We start from the raw sequence: 22,337 nt of genomic DNA on the forward strand, positions 1-22,337 counted from the left end.
AAGAGCGGGGGGGCTCCCCTTTGTTGCATGGGGGTGTCCAGCCGGGGCTGAGGGAAGGCAGGGAGGGGGTCGGTACCTCCCGCTGCCCCATGGCCCTCGCTGAGGGGGCGGCCGTGCCCTACGCCGTGGAGCTGGGGCTCACCGTGCTCCACACGGCGCTCTACGCCGCGCTCTTCCTCTTCGCCTACCTGCAGCTCTGGCTGCTGCTCTACTACCGCGAGCGGCGGCTGAGTTACCACACGCTCTGCCTCTTCCTCTGCCTGCTCTGGGCAGCCCTCAGGACCACCCTGTTCTCCTTCTACCTGCAGAATTCCCTGCAGGCCCTCCGCCTCCAGCAGCCCTTCGCCCACTGGCTCCTGTACTGCCTGCCCGGCTGCCTCCTCTTCTCCAGCCTCTGCCTCCTCAACCTCTATTTCGCCGAGGTAAGTTTTGCCTTTTGGGCAAAACCCCTCCAAAATTCCCCTTCCCAAACCTCCAACCCCTGCGGGACGCCGGGGCTGGAAGCTCCTCTTCAGCCGCCTCTCCAAAGTTGGAGCGCCCTGGAGCCGAGGCTTTGGGGTGGGATGGGGATGTGAGGTCCAGGTGCGGGTTAGGGTTAGGAGGCGATCCTGGGGGTCTGCCCTGAGGGGAGGCTTTGGGACAGCCTGAGGGGATGCAGGGCTCTGCCCCGGATCCCGGCTTGGAAGGAGGCACAGGGATTGTGCCCTGAATCCAGCCCGCGGCACAGACTTTGGGACAGGCTGGGGGGGATGCAGGGCTTGTGCCCTGAGTCCCAGCTCGGGGGAGAAGCACAGGGATCGTGCCCTGAATCCAGGCTTGGGGAGAAGCACGGGGATCGCGCCCTGAATCCAGGCTTGGGGGGCGGGGTGGGATTTGCGGGGGGGATGGTGTGAGCTGAAAGTGTGCCCAGAATCCCACCATCAGGGCTTTGGGGTGCAGGGCTGTACCCTGACTGCAGACCCCGCATGGAGGGGACGGGCACATGCCCTGAATTTGGGATTTGGGGGGGCGCGGGGAGATGCCCTGCTCCCAGGTGAGGTTTTCCTCTTTGCAGCCCAGACCCACGGCGGGGTGTTTGTTTGGGGGGCCGTCACTTGAGGGACTGTTTCCCCTCTTTTTTCTTCTTTTTTTTTCCCCCCCATTGATTTCCCTTCTGCAAAGGGGACCAGAAAGTGGCAGCAGCAGGGGCTGCTCTGGCCTGGAGTGATGCCAACCATTACGTCACCAGCCAGAGCCTCTTCTGCTATTGTTGCTGCGCTCCCTCCTTCCCTCCATCGCTCCGCTGCAAACCGGGCTTGTTGTTCCGCAGCTTGTCAGACAAAAAAAAAAAAATAAAAACAACAACAAACCCCGAGATCCCTCACACAACAGCCCGGGGGAGCCGAGGGGTGCCCCTTCCCAGTACCGGCATCGCTGCTGGGACAGTGCCGAGCCGCTTGTTATTGTCACCGAGCTGTGTCCCTGCTTTTTCTGGGTTTTCCCATGGCTCGTGTCGTGGTTTTTAAGCCTCCTCTCCTTAGTCCTTCCACTTGCCTTTATCTCCTAAAGCCCTAGCTCTCCCCTCCCCATCCTCCTCCTGAATATTTTGTTTCTGCTCCAGTTTCTCGTGAGCAGCCCTCTGCTCGCCTGCCTCCCGGTTCGCTGCCTATTTATGAAACAAGTCACCACTTTTTTTCCTTCCAGCTTTGTTGTTGTTGTTGGGATTCTTTGCTCTGCGGCTCTCAGCTGTTCCCCAGCCTCACAAAGGAATCGCTAGCACACAGCAAAATCCCTCCTTTGCTCCAGTGTGTCACCCACGGGAGTTATGATTTCATTTTCCCCAGGACACTGGTGTTCGCATGTGACTTGCAGCAGTGGGGCTGTTCCGCTGTTCTGGTTCTTTCCCCCCAAAAAACACCTGGGAGGCTTTGGGGGTGAGCTGCCTGTTGCAAAAAGCTGTTGGAGGTGTTGTTGACGGATTGGCAGTGGGATGACAAATGGTGCATAGAGTGCACAAATCCATCTCGCCTGCTCAAGGGAGCCTGACCTCCTGGTTGCTCCAGGCAGGAGGGGTTTGTGTCCCTTGAAAGGCAGGGATTCTGTGCTCTGCTCCACAGAGTGGCTGGATTTCTCTTTTCCTCTAGGTCACTGGATTTGACAGCAGATTTGCCTCTCTGCAGGCTTGTTTAAAGGTCCTCTTAAAGTAAATCCAAATAGATTCCTGGGCTTCTCCTCCTCCCACGGTATCTGTTTTTCAGTGAACTCTGCATATATTCCACTTCTTTCTCCTTGAAGACCTGGAGCCAAGGGAAATCCTGCCTGAGGAAATAAGAGCTCCGAATCTGGAGTGGGGAAGGATAAAGTGACTTATGAAAATGGGTCTGCTTGCTCAGCTCCAGGGAGGGCCTGACCCTTCCCTGGAACAGCCAGGAGGGGTGTCCGTTGCTCCGTGGGGTTTTTGGGAGATCTCAGTGGTGAAGCTCCAGAGATTTGGAGGAAAAAATGGAAAGCCTCAGGAGCTTTTCTGGCTCCCATGTTCTAGAGGTGTGTTTACTGGTGTGACTCCAGCAGAACGTGCCCATCCATTCCCAGTTTTTCAGGGCCACTTGGCAGCAGGCTGTGGAAGGACCCTGAGCTTCTGCTGCCCTGGGGGTGGCATCCTGATCCGAGATGTCCTCGGATAAAAGCACGGGCTGCTGCTGTGCTGAGGCTCATTGTCCCTGCACACAGAGCCTCCTTTGTGGAGATGCTGGAGAAATGGCATCTGGGGAAGAAAATGGCCTGTGCTGATATTGGAGCTGATCTTGCTTGATTCACGGAGCTCCTCAGGCTGCGTAGGGGCTGAGGATGGAACGGTGGTGGGGAAGAAGCTCCAGGGAACAGATCTCTCTGTGGAGAGCTGGTATTACTTAACACTCCAGGCTGTTTTGGGACTGAAATTCAAATTTGCTGAACTGCCTGGTGTTCCTCCTTTCCGTGGGGACAGGCTGTCCTCTTCCTATCCCATCTTGGCCCCTGAGATTCCTGAGGGGATACAGAGATCTGACAGAATGAGTGTGGGATGTGTGTTTCTTTTTCATAGAGTCCCAGAATGGTTTGGGTTGGAAGGGACCTTAAAGCCCATCCAGTTCCACCCTCTACCATGGGCAGGGACACCTTCCCTGTTCCAGTGTGCTCCAACCTCTCCTTGGACACTTCCAGGGATCCAGGGGCAGCCACCGCTTCTCTGGACACCCTGGGCCAGCCACTCACAGAGAAGAATTCCTTCCCAATCTCCCATCCATCCCTGCCCTCTGGCAGTGGGAAGCCATTCCCTGTGTCCTTTCACTCCATGCTCTTGTCCTCTCCAGCTCTCTTGTAGGCTCCCTTGGGATGATTTTCCCACCTGGAACATCCCTTTACCTTGGGAGCATTTCTACTTCAGCTTGTACCAGAAGGACTCCTTCCCTGGGAATCCAGAGTCCACACTCCATCAGGTCAGAATTCCTCAGATCCACTCCCAGTCTTGCCTCAATAGCTCTGATATCCAACCTAGGATGCTCCTTTGCCTTTGGAATAGCTGCTCGAGTAATGCCACCTTTCCCAAGAGTCGGCAACTTCTGTTTTTCCCCAGGTCTCTGTCAGGAGCATGGAAATGGAAACACATGGAGGGAGCTCAGGATATGTAGCCTGGAGAAAAGGATGCTCAGGAGGGACCTTCTGGTTCTGCACAGCTCCCTGACAGGAGGGAGCAGCCAGAGGGGCTTGAGCTCTGCTTCCAGGGAACAGGAACAAGAAATGGCCACAAGCTGTGCCAGGGGAGGATAAATGGGATATTAGGGAAAATTTCTCCATGGTTTTCAGGCATTGGAAGGAGCTGCCAGGGAGGTTTGGAGTGCCCATCCCTGGAAGTGTCCAAGGAACCCCTGGAGGTGGCACTGGGTGCTCTGAGCTTGTGACAAGGTGGGAATTGGGCACAGCTTGGAGATCTTCTCCAACCCACACGATCTGTGAAATGCAGCCACAACAACCTTGATCTTATAGACCTCCTCGAGCCCTTGGCACCCCTGGTTGTCCTGGGAATCAGCAGCTGGCGCAGGGACGAGTAAGGAATGCTGGCCTGGTGGGGCTGATGGTGTGGCCAGAGCCCTTCACCTGCTTGGGTTTCTCTAAGTGCTCATCTGAGGAGATGACATCAGCCCCTTTCATCCCTTCCTGCTCTAATTGCACTGGAGACAGGCACGGAGAGAGCATCCAGCCTGGGAGATCTTAACTGTCCTGGATCTTCCTGCCTTTTCAGATGGAAAACTGGCAAAATCTCCATCCTTCATTTCCCTCTTTCACCTTCCCTGTGTAGCAGACACCTGGCAGTGCCCTGTGCCTCGGAGGCACAGCTGCTGAGGGATCGCTGGAACTCCAAACTGCTCCATCCCATAGCTGCTGGCTCCCATGTTTCCCAGATGAACAGGTGGCCCTGCTGCAGACCAGCTATTCTAGGAAAGGAGGGAACAAGAAAAATTGCAGCCTGTGTTCGCAATGGCACGGAACGATGTCGATATTAATGTGAGGGTGCTGAGAGGTCCTCGTGGATAGCTCCGGCTTTTCCTCCATGGGGTTTGCACGCTTGGTACAAGGTGTGATCCCCAAATAGCCCAAGCTGTGCTCCCATTGTCTCATGTGCTGAGGGAGGGATCTGTCTGGGGATGCACAGCTGAGCTGTGTTGGGGCAGGGCATGGCTGTGTCTTGTATCTGCAGAGCCCAAATTCGTGATGCCTTTGTGAAGCAAAAAAAGAGTTTGGTTCCAGTGGACAACAGCAAGTTCCTGGATCTTTCAGGTCTGCTGAAAAGTAGTTTGGGTTTGGTCCAGCCTGAGTTCCTCACTGTTAAGATCCTGCCTTGTGCAGGTACTGGGAGTGGTCCTTGGATTCATCTGTGGGATCTGGGACATGTCACTTACCTTCCCCTGGCAGCTGTGAAACCTCCAGTGTCACCTTCTGCGGGTGAGTGTGTCTCTTCAACACACCCTTAGGGACTCTGGGCTGTTGTGTGAGCAAGGAAATCACTTTTATGGGATAAATCCACTCCTCACAAACCCCAAAGCCTCCAGCATCATGGAGCGCTTTGGGCTCTGTAGCTCATTTCAGCCTCACCTCCTGGCTGATGTGGAGTGCTCAAGGTATCCATGGCTCTGGAAAGGCACCTGAGTATTCCAAACTGCTGTAAAAGACTTGTTCAGGAGTAAAATGTTCCCAGTCCTGCTGCTCTGTGCTGCTGAGACCTCAGTTCCCTGTTTTCTGGCTTGATTTCTGGAGCTGGGCTCAGCTCAGCTTTGAAGGAACTGTTCAGTTTGCAAGGATTGCTGCTCACAGCTTGGCCTGATGTACCTGCTGAAGCACAGGGGTCTGTTTTTCTGAAGAACAGGATTGCTCCTGAGCTCTCTGTGCCAGATTTTTCACAGCAGAACCCTCAGCCTGAGCTGTCCTTGGGCCCTGAGAGCAGCAAAGGCTCAGAGCTCGTCTCAAGGATAAGAAACACCCTGAGACACCCTGTGCACGCTGCTGGTGGCACCTCCTGACCCAGTCCCTGGGAAGGAAAAGCAACTTTCAGATAACTTATCAGCCTTAATAACCAAACCCACCAAAGCAGTGGTGTCTGTTCCCTTCCTGAAGTTGCAGGAATAACTATCCAGGGGCTAATAAAAGTGTAAGGCTGGAGCTGTGGTCTCCCTCTGCTTTCCATGGCAGCGGGCCAAGCGTGAGGCTCAAATTGCTGTTGCACTCTTAACCCTGACTCAGCTTTGTGTGCCTTAATCCCCAGAGCTGCAGGGGAGGGTTTGGGAAGAGCGTCCTGCCCAAAACAGCATCTTCCTGTGAGCCAGGGACGCTTTCCCTGCTCAGCTCAGGGGCTGTTCTCAGCTGAGAGCACGACATTCCCAGCTGGAATACAAAGCCAGGGACTCTGCAGAGCTGTTCAGAGGCTGAGGTTACAGGCAGGGTCACAGCAGGAGTGGATTTCCACTGAATCCTCGGTGGGTTTCCATGCTGCTGGAATGGGTGCTGAAGCAGGAGTTTCCCAGCTGCGTGTCACCGTTGCCTGTTTTGACAGGACAAGAGGAAACGGCCTCAAGTTGTGCCAGGGAACATTTAGATCCTAAGTGGATGTTAGGAAAAAATCCTTCACTGAAAGGGTGGTGAAGTGTTGGAACAGGCTGTTCAGGGCAGTGGTGGAGTCCCCATCCCTGGAAATGTTCCAAAAACTCGTGGATGTGGCACTTTCAGGGCACAGTTTAGTGGTGAATGTGGTGTTGCTGGATTAATGGTTGGACTTGATGACCTTGGAGGGCTTTTCCAGCTTCAGTGATTCCATGATACTCCCAAAGTGCCTGAGTGTCACCCACAGACAAACAAAGGAGGATTCAGGGATATTTCTGGTTTGGAGTCACCACGTGGCCCTTCCAAAGCCCAGTTTTCTGTAACTGAGATGAGTTTTAGGGCTCAGGGTGGATTGTGCCACACTGCTGTACTTCTGTGTGCCAGGACAGCGGGGCAGAGAACATCCCTGAGGCTGGATACCTCCCTCTGCTGAAGAACAGTGTCTCATTCCTCACTAAGTTGAGCTCATCATTCCTCAGCCTCGGGAAGAGGAGCCAGGCGGTGGAAGTGGCTCTTGGAAGAGAATCATTGAAGCTGTCCAATGTCTTTTGAAATGCTTGGAACCACTACAGTGGCTCAGACAACCCTCAGATCCTGAAATGTCTATGGAAATCCTGTTGGCAGCAGCTTGATTCCTGGAGCTCATGTGCCATTTCCTCCTCAGTGCTGACTTGGAAGCAGGAGCCAAGGAATCCCACCAGGATAAAAGCTGCCTAAGGGTGCCTGGGAGGAGATGAGTGATCCTTCACTGCTGACAGGGAAGGCTCCTTGTGGGAGAAAGAGAAACTGACCCTCCACACCTGTGCAGTGATCCCACAAGTACAGGTGGGATCACTCTGGACGTGTCTTTGCCTCTTCCCAAGCTCCTTCAGAGTCTCTAATCAGAGCATGAGCTTTGCCTGTGGCTGAACGTGACCCCAGCTCTGGGATCCTTCCTGGTGGGGTCTGGACCTGGAGCTGGACACAGCCCGGTTCCTGACTGGTGTGAGCACTTGTTCCCTGTGCCTTTGCAGCAGCAATTCACATCTGAGCTGTGACTTGGGAGTAGCTGCACCTTCCTGAACTGTCCCTACTGCTCTAATATGAAAATCTAGCATGGATGAGGTTCTGAAACAGCCCAAACCACTGGGAAAATGAGATGTATTTTTGAAGGACTTTAATGACTTTTAAGTGCTAAACTCCTTCCTTTTCTTGAAGTCTTTCAGGTGTGGTGTTAAATATGTTTATGGTTGTTGGGAACCTGTGTTTGGGCTGGGCTTGTACAAGGAAAAAGTACCATTCTTTTGGGTCCAGACTAAGACTTGGTGGTAATAAATAATCCAGAGTCCTTGGGGATGTCCAGCTGGATTCTGATTTCCCTGTTTACCTCTTGACAAAGCTGAAAGGAAGCTGTAGGGCATCTAAAGTAACCCTGTGCAAATCTTTCCTCCAGGTCATATTCAAAGTGAAATGTGCAGCTGAATTCAACAAGTACAAGTAAGTGCTGCTGTCCTGACCTTCCCTTCAAAGCTGGTCCTGGGGGAAGTGGCTGGGAATGGGCGGGTCAGGCCCCAAAAGCTGAACAGGCTCTAATTCCATACCTGTGCTCTGAGAAGGGAGCAGGGTTGGACCTTGGAGCAGGACTGGGAGCTTCAGGGGTGCCAGCGGAGCTCAAGCAACCCAGTTCCCCTGGGTGGACTCTTAGGGTCGCTCTGAGCTGTCCCAGGCCAGGAAAGATCTGCAGAACAAGGCTTGAGCAATGGGTGAGCCCCAGGTTTGTGCAGCCCAGGTGCTTCCCGAGGAAACCCAGGGTGGAAAATGCAAGCTCCAGTGGCTCTCAATAAAGGAGTTGCAGTGGTTGTGATGACTCATGGCTTATTGACTGGAGTTAATGCAGAGCTCGAGCAACACTTAAAATCTGCAAGATAAGAACCTGACTGTCAGAAGATGAGTCTTGTAACTCATGACTGCTTACGCTGCTCATGTGTTATGAGAGCAGCTCCAACAAATCCTCTGCAGCCTTGGGCTGCCGGTACAACCCCTGAAATTTGCAGGAATGCCTGAGCTTCCCTGCAAGCAGAGCGCTGGGGAGGGTCTGCTGGGGCAGGAGGGAGGTGCAGAATGAACCTGGGCATTTTTCCCCTCGCCATCTCTCCAGGGTCCTGTTGTACCTGGGCTCCATCCTCACCAGCCTCCTGTTCCTAGTTGTGAATTTAACCTGTGCAATGCTGATCCACGGCGAGGTCCCGGAGAAGCAGCTGAGGTGGACGGTGCTGGCCCGGGCTCTGGTCAACGACAGCCTCTTCATCCTCTGTGCCATCTCCCTGGCCTGCTGCATGTGCAAACTGGGAAAGATGTCTTCAGCCAACGTCTACCTCGAGTCCAAGGTGGGTAAATGCCTTGGGAATTCCCACTGGCACCGCTCAGCTGGGTCTGGGTGTGCTCGCTCAAGGCAGTGCTGGCATGGTGGCACCTGAGCTGCTCTTGCTCAAATTCTCCTTCCAGTGGGGAGGTGGCAGCTCTTGGATTCCTCCCTTTGACAAAGTGCACGCTCCTGCCGTGGGAATGGCGTTTCCTGCATTTTTTAGGGGAATGCTTTGTCTGCAGCTTTGGCATAACAGATTTATGAGCTGCTTCTGCTTTTCAGGCATAGAAGAATCCCAGGTTTGCCTTGAAGGGAGGGTTCTCTAAAAGCAGCAGATGCAGTTTTTGCTGTGTGTTTTACCTGTTAGCAGGTCGGTGTGTCATGATTCCCTGCAAAGGGGATTCCCCAGAAATCCAGCTTTAGCTGGACTCTGCTCGGGTAGGATGAGATGAGCATTTTGGAATGGGAGGAGAAGTTGCTGTAAGTCCTGCCCCAAAGCAGGACAGGTGAGGGTCTGAACACACACAGCTTTTTTCCAGCAGACAGGAAAGTGGAAAAGCCACCAGCAGTGTGCCAGGAGGTTGTGATCAATGTCAACTCGAGTGCCTGGAAACACCTCGAGTCAAAACCAGGGCACCTGAGTGTAGCCAGTTGGAGCTGAGGCTTTCTGTAGGAGATGTCTGGCTCCTCCAGCAGCAGAGGCCATCGGTGGCTTCCTGGAATCCAGGATGTGTGGGCTGGCTCTGGTGTCCTACCTGGCTCCTGTGACAGCTGTCCAGAAGCTGCAGGTTGCATCCAGATCTGCAGTGAGGCAGGAGCAGAGAAGCTGCTCACATCCCTGCTGGCCTGGGCCTGGTATCCAGCTCTCACTGGTTCTGGACACTCATTAACTCACCCAGTTCCCTCAGTGCAGGAACTTCCTCTCCTCACGTGCTCGAGGCTGCCCCTGGGCTGTGACCAACGTGCTCCAGGGAAACCTCTGCTCTCCACCTGGATACTCCCCCTGGCTGTCTGCCTCCCTCCCCTGCCTTGGGGACATCCCCTGATGCTGTGTGTGGGACATGGCTGCAGAAACAGGGTGGGGGTGAGCAGAAATGGTACACAGATGCCCCAGAAGGTTGTCCTGGCTCTGAACTCAAAGCCACGCAGCAGGGCTGGAGGCTGCTGCCTCCACGATGAAGGTGGGAGCATTGGATCTGTGGGAAGGAGGCTGGAATGCAGGCAGCTCCTGTCCTGGGGTCCTTGTGGGTTGGAGCTTTGCTTCAGCAGCCTTTGGGCCTCGTTGTGCTGCCCTGAGCACCACAGGCTCAGCTTCCAGTGACAGCAGGATGTGTGCTGAGTGTTTTGGTTTGGAAAGACAGGTGTCTGCCAGGGAAAGCCAGAGCTTCTCTTGGAATGGAGAATGCAAACCCCCTCCCTCTGAATTATTATAATTTTGAAATTAAGAGGCTTTCAGGCAAATACATGAGAATAGGAATAACAATTCTTTACTAGGAATATTAAAAATAAAAATGTAGTAGTACAAAGAAATACCTAAGCAAACAAAACCCCAACAAAACACTTGACAGTCAGAGCGCAGGCTGACACGCTGCTGCTCAGGGTGTTGGGCACAGCCCAGCCCAGCCTCCTGCAGTGACAGATGTGGTTCTGGCAGCAGGGATCCTGCAGCAGGGTGCAGTTTTCCTCTGCAGCTCCCGTGGTGCTGGGATGGCTCCGGGGCTCCTCTGGCAATCCCGTGCACACGGGCTGTGCTGCTGTTCCCAGGGCCAGGTGTGATCCAGCCGGGAATGCCGGGCTCCTCCCCTGGCTGCAGCATCTCCCGAGGGAGGATGGAATTGTCTCAGCCCTGCAGTGAGCCTGGATGGGCCAGGAACAGCAGAGATCCCTGCAGGGAGGATGGGTCCTGGAAGGGATAAAGAAAACACCTCCCCAAGCGGTTCCAACAGACGGGAATAGAATACACAATTTTGGTTACATCTCTCATTGCAGCCCAAAACACTGGGCTTCAGGGCTGTCACTTGTCTGTTGGTACCTCTCTCCTGCTGACTCTCTCAAGACACTGTCGTGAGCTCCAAATCCAGGAAAATAGAGCTGGGATGTGGAGCAGACCAGTGGGATGAGCTTCCCCGGCAGATTCTCTGCTTAAACACAAAGACAGCTCAGGTGCTGAGGGGTGTTTGCCCCTCACTGTGACTTGCTGCCTCCCAGCAGCCATTAAATGGATTCGTGGATGGATTTAACAAAACTGTCCTGGTTTGTCTCAGCATTCCTAGACATTTAACTAGATCAGGTTGCTCCAAGCCCCATCCAGCCTGGCCTTGAACACTTCCAGGGATCCAGGGGCCAACCACAGCTTCTCTGGGCACCCTGTGCCAGGGCCTCACCACCCTTCTAGCCAGGAATTCCTCCTCAGCATCCCATCTAACCCTGGCCACTGTCTGTTTGAAGCCATTCCCTGTGTCCTGTCCCTCCAGGCCATTGTAAATGGCCTCTTTCCATCTTTCCTGTGGGCTCCCTTCAGGTGCTGGGGTTCAAGCTCTGGGACTTTCTGCCCACCCCAAATATTTGAGTTTCTTTCCTAGACAAACACTGTGTGCAGTGTTGGGGTGCTGGGTGGCTGCAAGTGAAAGGGCTGGGTGAACACCTCTGCAAACTTGATTTTCCTGCTGGTTGGTTGCTGGCCTTGTGGAGATTCCCAGAGGAAGGCAGGGGGTGGAACAGCACCTCCCTGGCCCCCCAGTTTGGAGCTGACTGACAAAGTCCTGCCAGGGATGCTCCAGTGCCTCAGATCCTTCCCTGCTCCCAGGCAGCTCTGGCTGTGTGGCTCCTGCAATGAACTCATCACATGAGAAAGCTCTTACCCAGCTCTGAATATTTTAGCAACAACATACAAATGTTCTGGGTCATTCTTGCCTGCACAGCTGCTCATGCATTTAAGGGAACGGGAAAGAACATCGCAGCCCTGTATTAAAACTCTTTTTATTTCTTCCTGTCCTAGGGAACATCTGTCTGCCAGGCTATTCTGGTGGGATCTGTAGTAGCCCTCCTGTATTCCTCAAGGGCTTGCTATAACCTGGTAGCTGTGGCCATATCTCCAGACAGTGTTCCTGGTCCTTTTAACTATGGCTGGGACAACCTTTCGGACAAGGTGAGTGCGTGACCCCCAATCCAGAGCGAGGGGAGTGAAATGCAGTCACTCCCCATCCTGTGAGGGTGAACAGGGGGCTCTGGGGGGTGTCTGGGTAGCTGGACCCCCACATGAGCTGCCTTTCTGCTCTACTTGCTCTCTCCACGCAGCAAACCTGAGTCCTCCTCTCTTCAGGCAGTTCTTCAGGCAGGATTCCCTGTTGTGCCCTTCCCTTTCAGCCTGCCAACTCTTCTTTTGAGGGAGAGGAGGGACGACTCAACTAGAGCAGAACAGCAATGCTTAATCGGGCATGGCTGTGTGTGAGGCAGTCACTGGTGTGGGCAGCCAGCTCCCAGTGCCCTGGTAGCACACTCTGAGCAGAACCAGCTCACCCAAACCAGCAGCAGCAGCCAGGTGAAGGTCACTGTGCTGCTTTAGGGACTCCTGTCCTTGGGAAGGTTTCTCTGCCCTCCCACTTCCAGCTTTTGGGAGCCCTGTGGGTGGCTGGGACGACACAGAGCCCTCTGCCTTTGTGCCCACAGGTGCACGTGGAGGTGAGCAGCGAGGAGTACGTGGTGTTTGGAGTGGTCCTGTTCCTCTGGGAGCTGGTGCCAACCACTTTCGTGGTGCTGTTCTTCCGCGCTCAGAGACTGAGCCAGAACCTGGTAGGCCTGAGCAAGTCCTCCCGTGCTGGGAGGTTGCCTGGGATGACTTTTGGGAATGTTTTGCTTCTGGCCTAACTCTTTTCTCCTTGGCAGACTCCAGCAGGGATGGTCAACAGCCACAGCTACAGCTCCAGGGCCTACTTCTTTGACAATCCCAGGCGCTACGACAGCGACGATGACTTGTCACGGCTCGGGGCCAGGGAAGGAGGGTAAGGAAGGCTTGTGCTGCTGCTCTGCTGCCCTCTGGGGAAGCAACAGAGCTCCTGGCTTCTCCTCCTAGGAAAAACTTTGGTGGAAGAGGCAGCTTGGGTGAGGTGGATGGGGCAGGGAGCCTCTGACAGAGCCTTTGTTCCCTTGTGCAGCTCACAGGTTTTTATTGGGCAGAAGTGACCGGCTCAGAGAGGTGGATGGTGCTCACAGGTGGTGTTTGCAGACAGGAGACCTCATCCAGGAGGGCTGGGATCTGTTTCAGAGGGCTCTGAAATGGTCTCCAGAGGGGTTTCTCCACTGGGAAGTGAGAGCTGGTGAAGTTCTGGAGGGGAGCTGGGACAAAGCTCTGCAGGAGGTGCTGGTGTGGGGGAGCACCAGGGGATCCCCAGCAAAACTCTGGCGAGGCATCCTGGCAGCCCTATCACCTGTCATTATGGAATCATGGAATGGTTTGGGCTGGAAGGGACCTTAAAGACCATCTTGTTCCACGCCCTGCCGTAGGCAGGGACACCTTCCACTATCCCAGGCTTCTCCAAGCCCTGTCCAACCTGGCCTGGAACACTTTACTTCCTTTCCACTTCACTTCCAAGTCCATCACTGTTGGAGTAAATCAGCCGAGACTCCATTTTCTTCATGCAGAAAGACAATTCTTTTATTCACAAAGCTCATATTTGTAGGAAATATCAGAGGGCACTGTGTTAAACCTAACAGTGAAACTCAGCTCATTGGTCAGTAAGGGCTATGGTATATGTCTATCAAATTTTCTAGATATTCTCTAGATATGTTTACATTTTTCCTTTGTCAGTTCTCATGGGACAAATCTTATTGTTTACACAGGTGCATTTGTTTTTCACCCTCAGATTGTTGTGTTAAAGGAACTTCTCTTTCTCAAAATAGCTTCACATGGGAACTTGCAAATTGCTTGTTGGCTGCACTTAGAAGAAATGACAGGCCAGCTTTGGCAATTTTAGCAGAGCGAGGCCTGATTTCATAAGGTCTTTCTTTTATAATTCTACCTTTCTATGACATCTCACCCTTTTCATTAATTTAAAAAAGGCTCATACGTTCTGTTGTTAAGATAGCTCGCTCTTGTGAGGGTATTATCTCATTAAGGTTATCACCAGTTATCTATTAGATATGGGATAAGACACATAAGAGACCGATTACAATCAACAAAACTTACCAAATTCTATTGTGTCATTGCACACGGAGTTCTGCAGCATGAGAAAACAAAAGAATAATGTCCAATATCTCTTAGGGAAATGGAAAAAAAAATTACCATTGTTTTAAAATCCAAATGGTTGAGACTCAGGAGAAAGTTCATTAGCTGGAAATGTTGATCTTTGACACCACTGAATGTCCTCCTGCATCCTGGAACGGGGATAACTGAAGAAGGTTAGTAGGAACACTCTGCCATGATGATGACATAAGGCTTTTGTTGGCAAATTGCCTCTGTAGTTTGCAGACGCAGCTGAGTCTTGGCAGTCCTATTTCTGTCCGTGTTCTGGCCACGAGGGCTGCATGGGGATTAGGTTATTTCTTATTTCTCTTTCCACTGGGCCTTGTTTTCTTGGAGGTGATCAGTGTCCAATCGATCCAACAGGTGAGCGCTTCGATCCTGCTGATGACGAAACACAAGTGTGCCCTCTCTCCCTCTCTTGAAGTCAGTGAATCAATTAGGCTTTGCTGTGGCACACTCAACAATTCAGATTTAGATTTGATCATCTTTTTTTCCAAATTTCTCGTGCAAATATTGCATTACTCGAAATGATTTGCTGTCTAGATTTCTAATGTACGTATTACATTATTTGGATGTTCTTAAGGCACTAAATTTCCCCCTTTTTTTTTTTTTTTAATGAGTTGCATGTCTTTGGTTATGAGCATGAAGAAGCATCAAGGCAAAACAATACATGTAGTGAACAAGAAACTTGACAGCAATCAGGAATAAGTCAGGTACAACAATTAAGAATATTTCAGATAATACACATAATTAATAAAACATGTGAAATTAGGTAATTAGGAATCTCTGAAATACTGTACCATCATCCCAGAATCTGCCAACAGCTGACAAACCTCAATTTAGTGAGGGATTGGATAATTATTTCCAGATAATAATTCCCAAGCTCACTCTAAAAATACGTTCAGCTGTCATATATAAAGGGTCAAATTGCCAAGTCCAAGTGACCTGAATCTAATTTTGATGCAGAAAACATCTGGGTTTATTGGCAATTTCTCCATCCAGGTAGAGGCAAGGCCTGGCCACTGCCCCAGCTCCAACTGGAAGGGAATTCCCCAAACATATTTTAAAACAAGGCTCTTAAGAGTAGCAGTTACGACTAAAGGCCTTGAGGTTAAAGACTGATCAAACCATCTGGATCTCTGTGAAGTTTTCTTCAGGACAGAGATGCTTCAAACATTGCAAACTGCTGGAGTGCTCCTGTAATAATAACTGGGAAAAACCACAGGACTAGCAGTTCAGAGGAGGCTTTCCACAAAACTCACATATCTTTTCTTGGAACTCTGAAAAATACTTAAAATTATGAGACGGCATTGGGTCAAACCATAGAGCCAGCGCAGGGACTAGCCAGAGAGCTCACCTGGTCTAAGAGATGAATAAGCAGCTAGAGAACAAAAAAGAAGGATTCTGAAATTACATGTGTCTTTTAGATAATTACACAAAGAGGTGTTAAAGCATAGAAGAAGCTGGCTATAAATACAGTAATAACATCTAATGAATAATGCCTATTATAAAATCAGTAAATTCGCGTCATGTAATCAATATATCAGCGGTAACCCTCTTAGGAAGTTGAGATAACGCCTTTCTAAACAGTCATGTACCTATGACAGCAAAATGAAGCAAAGGAAAACGCTAAAACACTTACAATCAATAACAGCCATAATGTAGGATCGTAACTGACTCTTTTGTGTTATCTATGGAAGATAAAACTGCACAGATTGTAACGAGCAATAGAATCTTCGACAAAATCAAAGGTGAACACACTGTACCTTCTTTATCCACAAACAGGTGCTTATCAGTGTTTCATCACAGCTGTTTTGGTCGCAGTCATCTTATCTCTTAAAAGAAAACAACTCCATATCTTATAATGTAGAAGAGCGATGTTTAGCTGTCTTAGATTGCAATGCAAGATGTAACCAGCAGTATTCTGTCACCATCTCGTAAAACCAGATAGGGAAATGTTCTTTACTTTGTCCACAACCCATCCCTCGTAACTCTGGGGTGGATCTTTGTTAATGGCCCAGCTGTTAAAACCAGGTGGGGCAGTGTTCTTTATCTTTTCCACAACCAGTCCTCCCTCCAGGGGGTCTCTGCTGTTCCTGGCCCATCCAGGCTCACTGCAGGGCCGAGACAATTCCATCCTCCCTCGGGAGATGCTGCAGCCAGGGGAGGAGCCCGGCATTCCCGGCTGGATCACACCTGGCCCTGGGAACAGCAGCACAGCCCGTGTGCACGGGATTGCCAGAGGAACCCCGGAGCCATCCCAGCACCACGGGAGCTGCAGAGGAAATGACACCTTCAACAGAACCACATCTGTCACTGCAGGAGAACTGCAGCCACCGTTTACTCAGACTGCTACCAACACCAACACCAACAGGGTGTCAGGTTGAATCCTGACTTTGTTCAGCAGTATTTTTTTTTTTTTTGTGAGCTGATTGTTTCTAAACTTTAAAGAACTGCTGCAGATAAAATTCAAGTTTATAGGGCTTGGTTAAGAACTTAAAATTTATTGCTGCAAATAATCTTGGGAGGAGAGCCACAGGTAGTGGAAGCTGCGTGTGGGATGGAGATGATCCTGGAGCAGCAGCGGTACCATGAGGAGTGGAAGCGGCTCCTGGATGTGATGGTGAAGGAGATGCTCACCAAGAAGTCCATGCTCCATGACAAGATCAACTCAGACCACTGCACCCAGGCCATGGAAATGAGTGGCACAGGTACATGGAAATGAGTGGCAACCTGCAGGACCTGTACGACGACGAGGACGACGCGCTTAAGGAAGAACTCAGTGCCATTTCCAGGCTAAATGAATTTGCGGTTTCAACAGACTGAAGCAAATTATGGAACTTCACCGGAAGCACCCAAATGAGATCTGTGTTCCTGTGTCAGTGGAGTTTGAGGAGCTGCTGAAGGCCAGAGACAACCCGAGTGAAGAAGCTCAGAATAGGGTGGAGTTCACAGATGAGGAAGGGTACGGACGGTACTTGGATTTGCATGGTTGTTACCTCAAGTACGCTAACCTGAAATCATCAGAGAAATTGGATTACATCACTTGCTTATCCACATTTGACCAGCTCTTTGATATTCCTAAGGAGAGAAAAAATGCCGAATATAAAAGGTATCTTGAAATGCTCCTTGCGTACCTGCAGGATTACACAGATCGAGTGAAACCATTACTAGACCAGAATTAATTTTTTGAGAGAATTCAGACAGAGTTTGAGAAAAAGTGGGAGAACGGCAGATTCCCAAGCTGGCCGAAAGAGACCAGGAGTGCCCTCACCTATGCTGGTGCCCACTTGGACCTCTTGACCTTCTCCTCCTGGGGGGAATTGGCCTCCCTGGGACTGGGAAGGGTAAAATCAGCTTTGCTGGCTTTGGGGCTCTGGTGGAGCATGCTCAGAGGCTTTTTAGCACGAAAGGCAAATCCCTGGAATCGCTGGATCCTTCCTTTTTTGCCAAGAATCCAAAGACAAAAGGAAGCAAAAGAGACACTGAAAGAAGTAAAGATCTTGTGTTCATGGAAGCTTAGATTTATGAGTATGTGCAAGTTCTTGGGGAACAGAGATGCCTCACCCATGAGAACGTGCAGCGTAAGCACGTGCGGACCAGGGAGGAGAGAGAGGAGAAGGAAGAGCAGAGAGTGAAGATGAAGAAAATGAAATAATTTATAACCCTAAAAATCTGCCTCTTGATTGGGATGGGAAGCCCATCCCATACACGTTGTATAAACTCCATGGTCTGAGCATCAGCTACAACTGTGAGATTTGTGGTAACTACACCTACCGAGGGCCTAAGGCGTTCCAGAGGCACTTTGCAGAGTGGAGAAATGCCCATGGAATGCGGTGCCTGGGCATTCCCAACACAGCCCGCTTTACCAACGTCACACAGATTAAGGATCCAGTCTCATTGTGGGCAAAGCTGAAACAGCAAAATACTCCAGAGATGTGGCAGCCTGATACCGAGGAGGAATATGAGGATTCCAGTGGGAATGTGGCGAATTAAAAGACCTAGGAAGACCTGAAGCGCCAAGGGCTGCTGTAGCTGTCCCCAGGTAAAGGATCACACCTCTGCACAGAGTGGATCTGGCAGCAGCTCTGACTTCTTCATTGTCTGGATTTTGTTTGTGCATGAATATAGATTTCCAGAATACTTTATAGAGTCTCTTTCCAGTAAGCCCTTTAGACTTGTGACGTTGTTTTATATTAATAAATACCTTGAGAAACGAAGTCATTGTAATTAAAAAAAAAAAAAAGGAACAGAGCTGCTGCGCCCCAAGGCGGGGGGAGGCCCGCCGTGCTGTCCCATATCTGCAGCGGGTCTCTTGGATGAACAGCAATTAGATATAGATCAGCTGGTCCCAAGTGCTGGGCAGGCACCGCCCCAAAAAGAGGTGAGGAGGGCTGAGCCACCCCACACCGCCACTGCCGCCAGCTAGGGAAAGGAAAACTCCGTGGCACCGTCCTGTTCTCGCTGCTGGAATTTCTTCTGGTGCTGACCCTGCGGCCAGCGATGCTGCCGGTGCTTGCGTTCGCGTGCTGCGTCTCCTCTCGCTGCAGGCTGCTGTTCGCTGCCAGCCGTGCTCCGGGCTGCCTTCGCTCTTCCTGTATTCCGTCTCTAAATCCCGTCTCGCTGCCCGGTCCTGCGGTGGGCTTGGCTCGTTTCACCTTCTCCTTTCACGACAGGCTGTTGGTCTCGCGTCGATCGCGTCTTCGGGGTCACCATAAGTTGGAATAAATCAGCCGAGACTTCCATTTTCTTCATGCACAAAGACAATTCTTTTTTCACAAAGCTCGTGTTTGTAGGAAATCTCAGAGGGCGCTGTGTTAAACCGAACTGGTCAGCAATACAGTGAGAACGGTCAGTAAGGGCTATGGTATATGTCTATCAAATTTTCTCTCTCTAGATCTGTTCACATTTTTCCTTTGTGGCTTCTCATGGGACAAATCTCATTGTTTACACAGGTGCATTTGTTTTTCACCCTCAGAATAGATGGTTGTGTTAAAGGAACTTCTCATTTCTCAAAATAGCTTCACATGGGAACTTGCAAATTGCTTGTTGGCTGCACTTAGAAGAAATGACAGGCCCGCTTTGGCAATTTTAGCAGAGCGAGGCCTGATTTCATAAGGTGTTTCTTTTATAATTTTCCTACCTGTCTACAACACCTCACTTGCTGCCCAGGGGTGTAGTGAGCAGTTCTGTGGGGGCTGGTGCTCTTCTCCTTGTAGCTGTCTCATCAAAGCCAAGTTCCTTGGAGATATTCTGCCTTCAAACTTAACACCCTGACCAGTGCTGGGAGCAGAAGTCTGGAGGAGACAAATTATTCATCCCTTAAAAAATCCATGCCTGTTTTGTTGTGGGTTTGTTTTTTTTTTCCCTGTCTCTCCCGCAGCTTGGCCACCCCTCAGTCTGTTTTTTTTTTTCTGTCTCTCCTGCAGCTTGGCCGCCCCTCAGTGCTCGGGCTGCTACGGCTCCCTGGCTGGCACCGACAGCGGGAGCACCGCGGACAGCGCGCCCTTGCTCTGCGCCGCTGGCGGCTCGGAGATCAACCACCACCACAGCTCCCACCCCGCCCCACAGAACTGAGGAGGCTCCCTCTCTTCCCGGAGTGGCACTCGTGTATAGGATTGTAACCTGGTTTTCCTCTTTTCCTCCTCTCCCCCCGAAGCATCTAACTCATGACACAAACATTCCACTACCTGCCGCGGCGGCGCGCGGGACTGAGCCCAGGGCTGCGGGCAGAGTTAAGTCAGAGAACTGTGACTTTAAGGTACCATGTAGCAAAGTGAAGCTGAACTCTCTGGAAGCTTTTTTTTTTTTTTTTTTTCTCCTTGGTCTGGTCTTCAAGATGTTGGCAGCTAAATGCACCAGAGCTTCCTCACTAGAAAAGAAACATCAAATGCATATTTGCACTTTTATCTGCACACTTGGAAGGAACGAATCTTGCTCGGGCTGTGCTTGGCCTGAGACTGTTCTAGTTAACTCTTTTAATTGCACATCCAGAGCTGGGAGAGGCACTGTCTTCCTGCAAAGACGTGTTCCCTGAAGGACTCTGCATCCTGCCTCCCTGGGAGCGGGGAGCTCTGTGCGGGCAGGGCCCCCGGCGCTGGATGCTCGAGTTTACCGTGCCATATTCCCACCTGGCGGGGCTGGCTGAGGCCTCGGGGAGCTCTTGCTCTGCCTGCTGCTCCCACCTGGCTGCTGCCCTGTCCCACCTGGGCCTGTGGCTCAGAGCTGTGTGAGGTCAGTTGCTCCTGCTGGCCCCTGGCAGAGGGACGGGGCTGGAGCTGGCTCAGCAGGAGTGCGTGTGCAGGAATGTGTGTGAATCCAGGGCTGCTGCACCCCTGGGTGCTGGGAGCGGCCCTGCTCCCCCTCCTCGTTGCCCACGGTGGGGCTCCCCTCGTCCCCCTCAGTATTAAATTGCATTTAGCAGATAACCGAGAGTTTTAACCTGAAGTGAATGTGAACTGCTGGGTCCCCGCTGAGGTGCAGGGGGGTGCGTGGCTGCCTGTGGAACGTTGCTGTTGGAGAGGGAAGGGGCAGGAACCACAGGGAACTGATCCTTGGGCTCCTTGCTCTGGAGTGCCCAGGGTGGGAGTGCTGGCTCAGGCTGGGACGGGTCCCCCTGTCTTTCCTTAACCAAAATAGCCAAGTCTGACCTGGCCTGGGCTCTTTGGAGGTGAGGCTTGGTGTTATTCCTGGCTTGTCCCTGAGCCAGACATGGGGATGAGCAGAGCAGCTTTGGATAAAGGCACCGGTGAGGGGAGGGAGCTGCTCTGACCGTGAGGCAAATCCACCCTGGGACTGCTTTTAACCTGCCTGGGGCTGCTCCAGCGCCGGTGTGACACCGGGGTGACACCGGGGGACAGGGAAAGCTGTGCTGGGACACCAGCCTGGGAGCTGGAGGGAGCCCGGGGCAGCTGTGAGACAAAGCCCAGCCCCGGCGCATCCTCTCCTCTCCAGCCTGGCCCCCTCGCCCCTGGGGCTGTGCTGAGCTCGGTGTCACTTGTCCCACTGCCCTGTCCCCTGCCCGTGGCCTGCGCTCTCCCTGCTCGCCCCCTGCACTCGCGCCGGCCCAAAAAAGCAACAAGTCCTGCTGCTCCTTTGGAGAAGGCAAAGATGGCAACTCTCGGCACATCTCTCGCTCGAGTCCCTGAGCCCGGGCTCCACGCCGGCTGCTCCCCTGTGTCCCGGCAGGAACAGGTTGCTCCATCTCAATCCCTGCTTGGCTCATGGCAGAGCTGGCGATGGCACTGTCACCCTTCCTTCTGCTCCTCCCGTAAGTCTCCAAAGACAGCAAGTGACACTCGCGGCCCCTGTTCTTGCTTAAATTCCAAAGCACTAGGAGCACTTTAAGTTTTACTTTCGAGGGAAAGGAGTGTAGTGCGAAAAAAAAAAAAAAAAAATTAAAAAAAAAATTAAAAAAACCTACAAAATCCAAGGGCTACAGGCTCATTGTTCCTCTTGCACTGAAGCACACACCCACACTACGATCTTCCTGGATTATTTGGGATGGCAGGTCAGGGCAGTGAGCCTCGTTGCTGATGGACCCCTGAGCGGCTGGCCAAGCGTTTGGGTTTTACTCCTTTGTCCGGTGGATTCCGAACTGACCGCTCCTCCCGGGGCCGGTCCCGTGTTTTACTGAAGTAATTTATAGCTGAGAAGTTACAAGGACTTTTTTAATGCATAGTTGCCTTTTGTTAAACTTTCTTTTGGGATTTTTTTTTTTTTTTTAATTTTCTTTTTTTTTTGGTATGGTTTAACAGTGTTCTGGCTTTGCAGGCGGGCAGCAGCTGCTGCCCCGGGAGCTGTGGCCAATGAATGTACCTATTTGTTCTTCACTAAACTGTAACCAAGCACTACTCTGTTGAAATAAATTAAAAAAAAAAAAGAAAAAAAAAGGATTTTCTGTGCTGGGATGGCTCCCAGGGTGACGCAGCCAGCTTCAGGTGTGGCCCTGTGATCCCCTGTGCCCTGCCAGCACCTGGCACATCCGATTGCTCTGCTGCCACGGGGCTGGGAGCTCTGGGATGGGCACTGAGGGCTGAGCTGGGGGTGGCACAGGGGGTTTATCCACTGCTTCTCTGCTTGCAGCCCCGAGGGAACGGCTGGAGCTGAACCTGGGGAGGTTTAGGTTGGATTTGGGGAAGGTGCTTTCCCCCAGAGGGTGCTGGGCACTGCCCCAGGGAATGGTGACATTCCCGAGGCTGCCAGAGCTCCGGGAGTGTTTGGAACACGCTCTCAGGGGTGCCCAGGGTGGGATTGTTGGGGGTCTGTGCAGGGCCAGGAGTTGGACTCCACGACCCTTGTGGACCGCTCCCAGCTCAGGCAGGCTCTGCCGTGATTCTGTATCTCCGTTTTGTGAGGTGCAGGGTGCTCAAACAGCGCCAACCGCAGCTCCCGGGGCTGCTCGGAGACACTCCCGGCCTGCGGCTGTGCTCTGTCCTTTCCAGCCCCAGCAGCACAGAGCTGAACCCCCACCCCCAGACCCGCAGCTTCCTTTATTCCTTTCCCAGGTTTATCCACATCCACACCTCGAGCCAAAGGGCAGCAGCTCTGCTGGAGCACACGCTGCCTCTCCCTGCTCTCCCCAGGTTTTGGGGTGCAAAGCAGAGGGCTTTTCACACAGCTCCAGCCCCGGGGCTCTGT

At 52.1% G+C, this 22,337-nt stretch overlaps 1 protein-coding gene and 1 pseudogene across 6 annotated transcripts in view; both read left to right on the forward strand.

The window, feature by feature from the left end:
- The window catches only part of GPR137C (G protein-coupled receptor 137C), a 23,645-nt gene continuing 1,308 nt past the window's right edge, over positions 1-22,337 (forward strand). Inside the window, exons 1-7 of one of the 6 annotated variants that reach the window (XM_058420863.1) lie at positions 1-422; positions 7,544-7,587; positions 8,249-8,477; positions 11,454-11,603; positions 12,125-12,247; positions 12,341-12,456; positions 15,766-17,929. In XM_058420863.1, the coding sequence (XP_058276846.1) occupies positions 90-422; positions 7,544-7,587; positions 8,249-8,477; positions 11,454-11,603; positions 12,125-12,247; positions 12,341-12,456; positions 15,766-16,084 (1,314 nt within the window). In that variant the 5' untranslated portion in view covers positions 1-89 and the 3' untranslated portion in view covers positions 16,085-17,929. Of the gene's footprint in view, positions 423-7,543; positions 7,588-8,248; positions 8,478-11,453; positions 11,604-12,124; positions 12,248-12,340; positions 12,457-12,609; positions 14,638-14,699; positions 15,668-15,765; positions 17,930-19,126; positions 21,438-22,337 lie in introns of those variants that run through there. The other 5 variants (XM_058420864.1, XM_040066536.2, XM_040066537.2 and 2 more) reach the window with 5 other exon arrangements.
- LOC120753827 (splicing factor 3A subunit 3-like) lies at positions 16,258-17,929 on the forward strand (annotated as a pseudogene).

This window comes from Hirundo rustica, chromosome 6 (genome assembly GCF_015227805.2).
Source record: "Hirundo rustica isolate bHirRus1 chromosome 6, bHirRus1.pri.v3, whole genome shotgun sequence".
In the NCBI taxonomy this organism is placed as follows: Eukaryota; Metazoa; Chordata; class Aves; order Passeriformes; family Hirundinidae; genus Hirundo; species Hirundo rustica.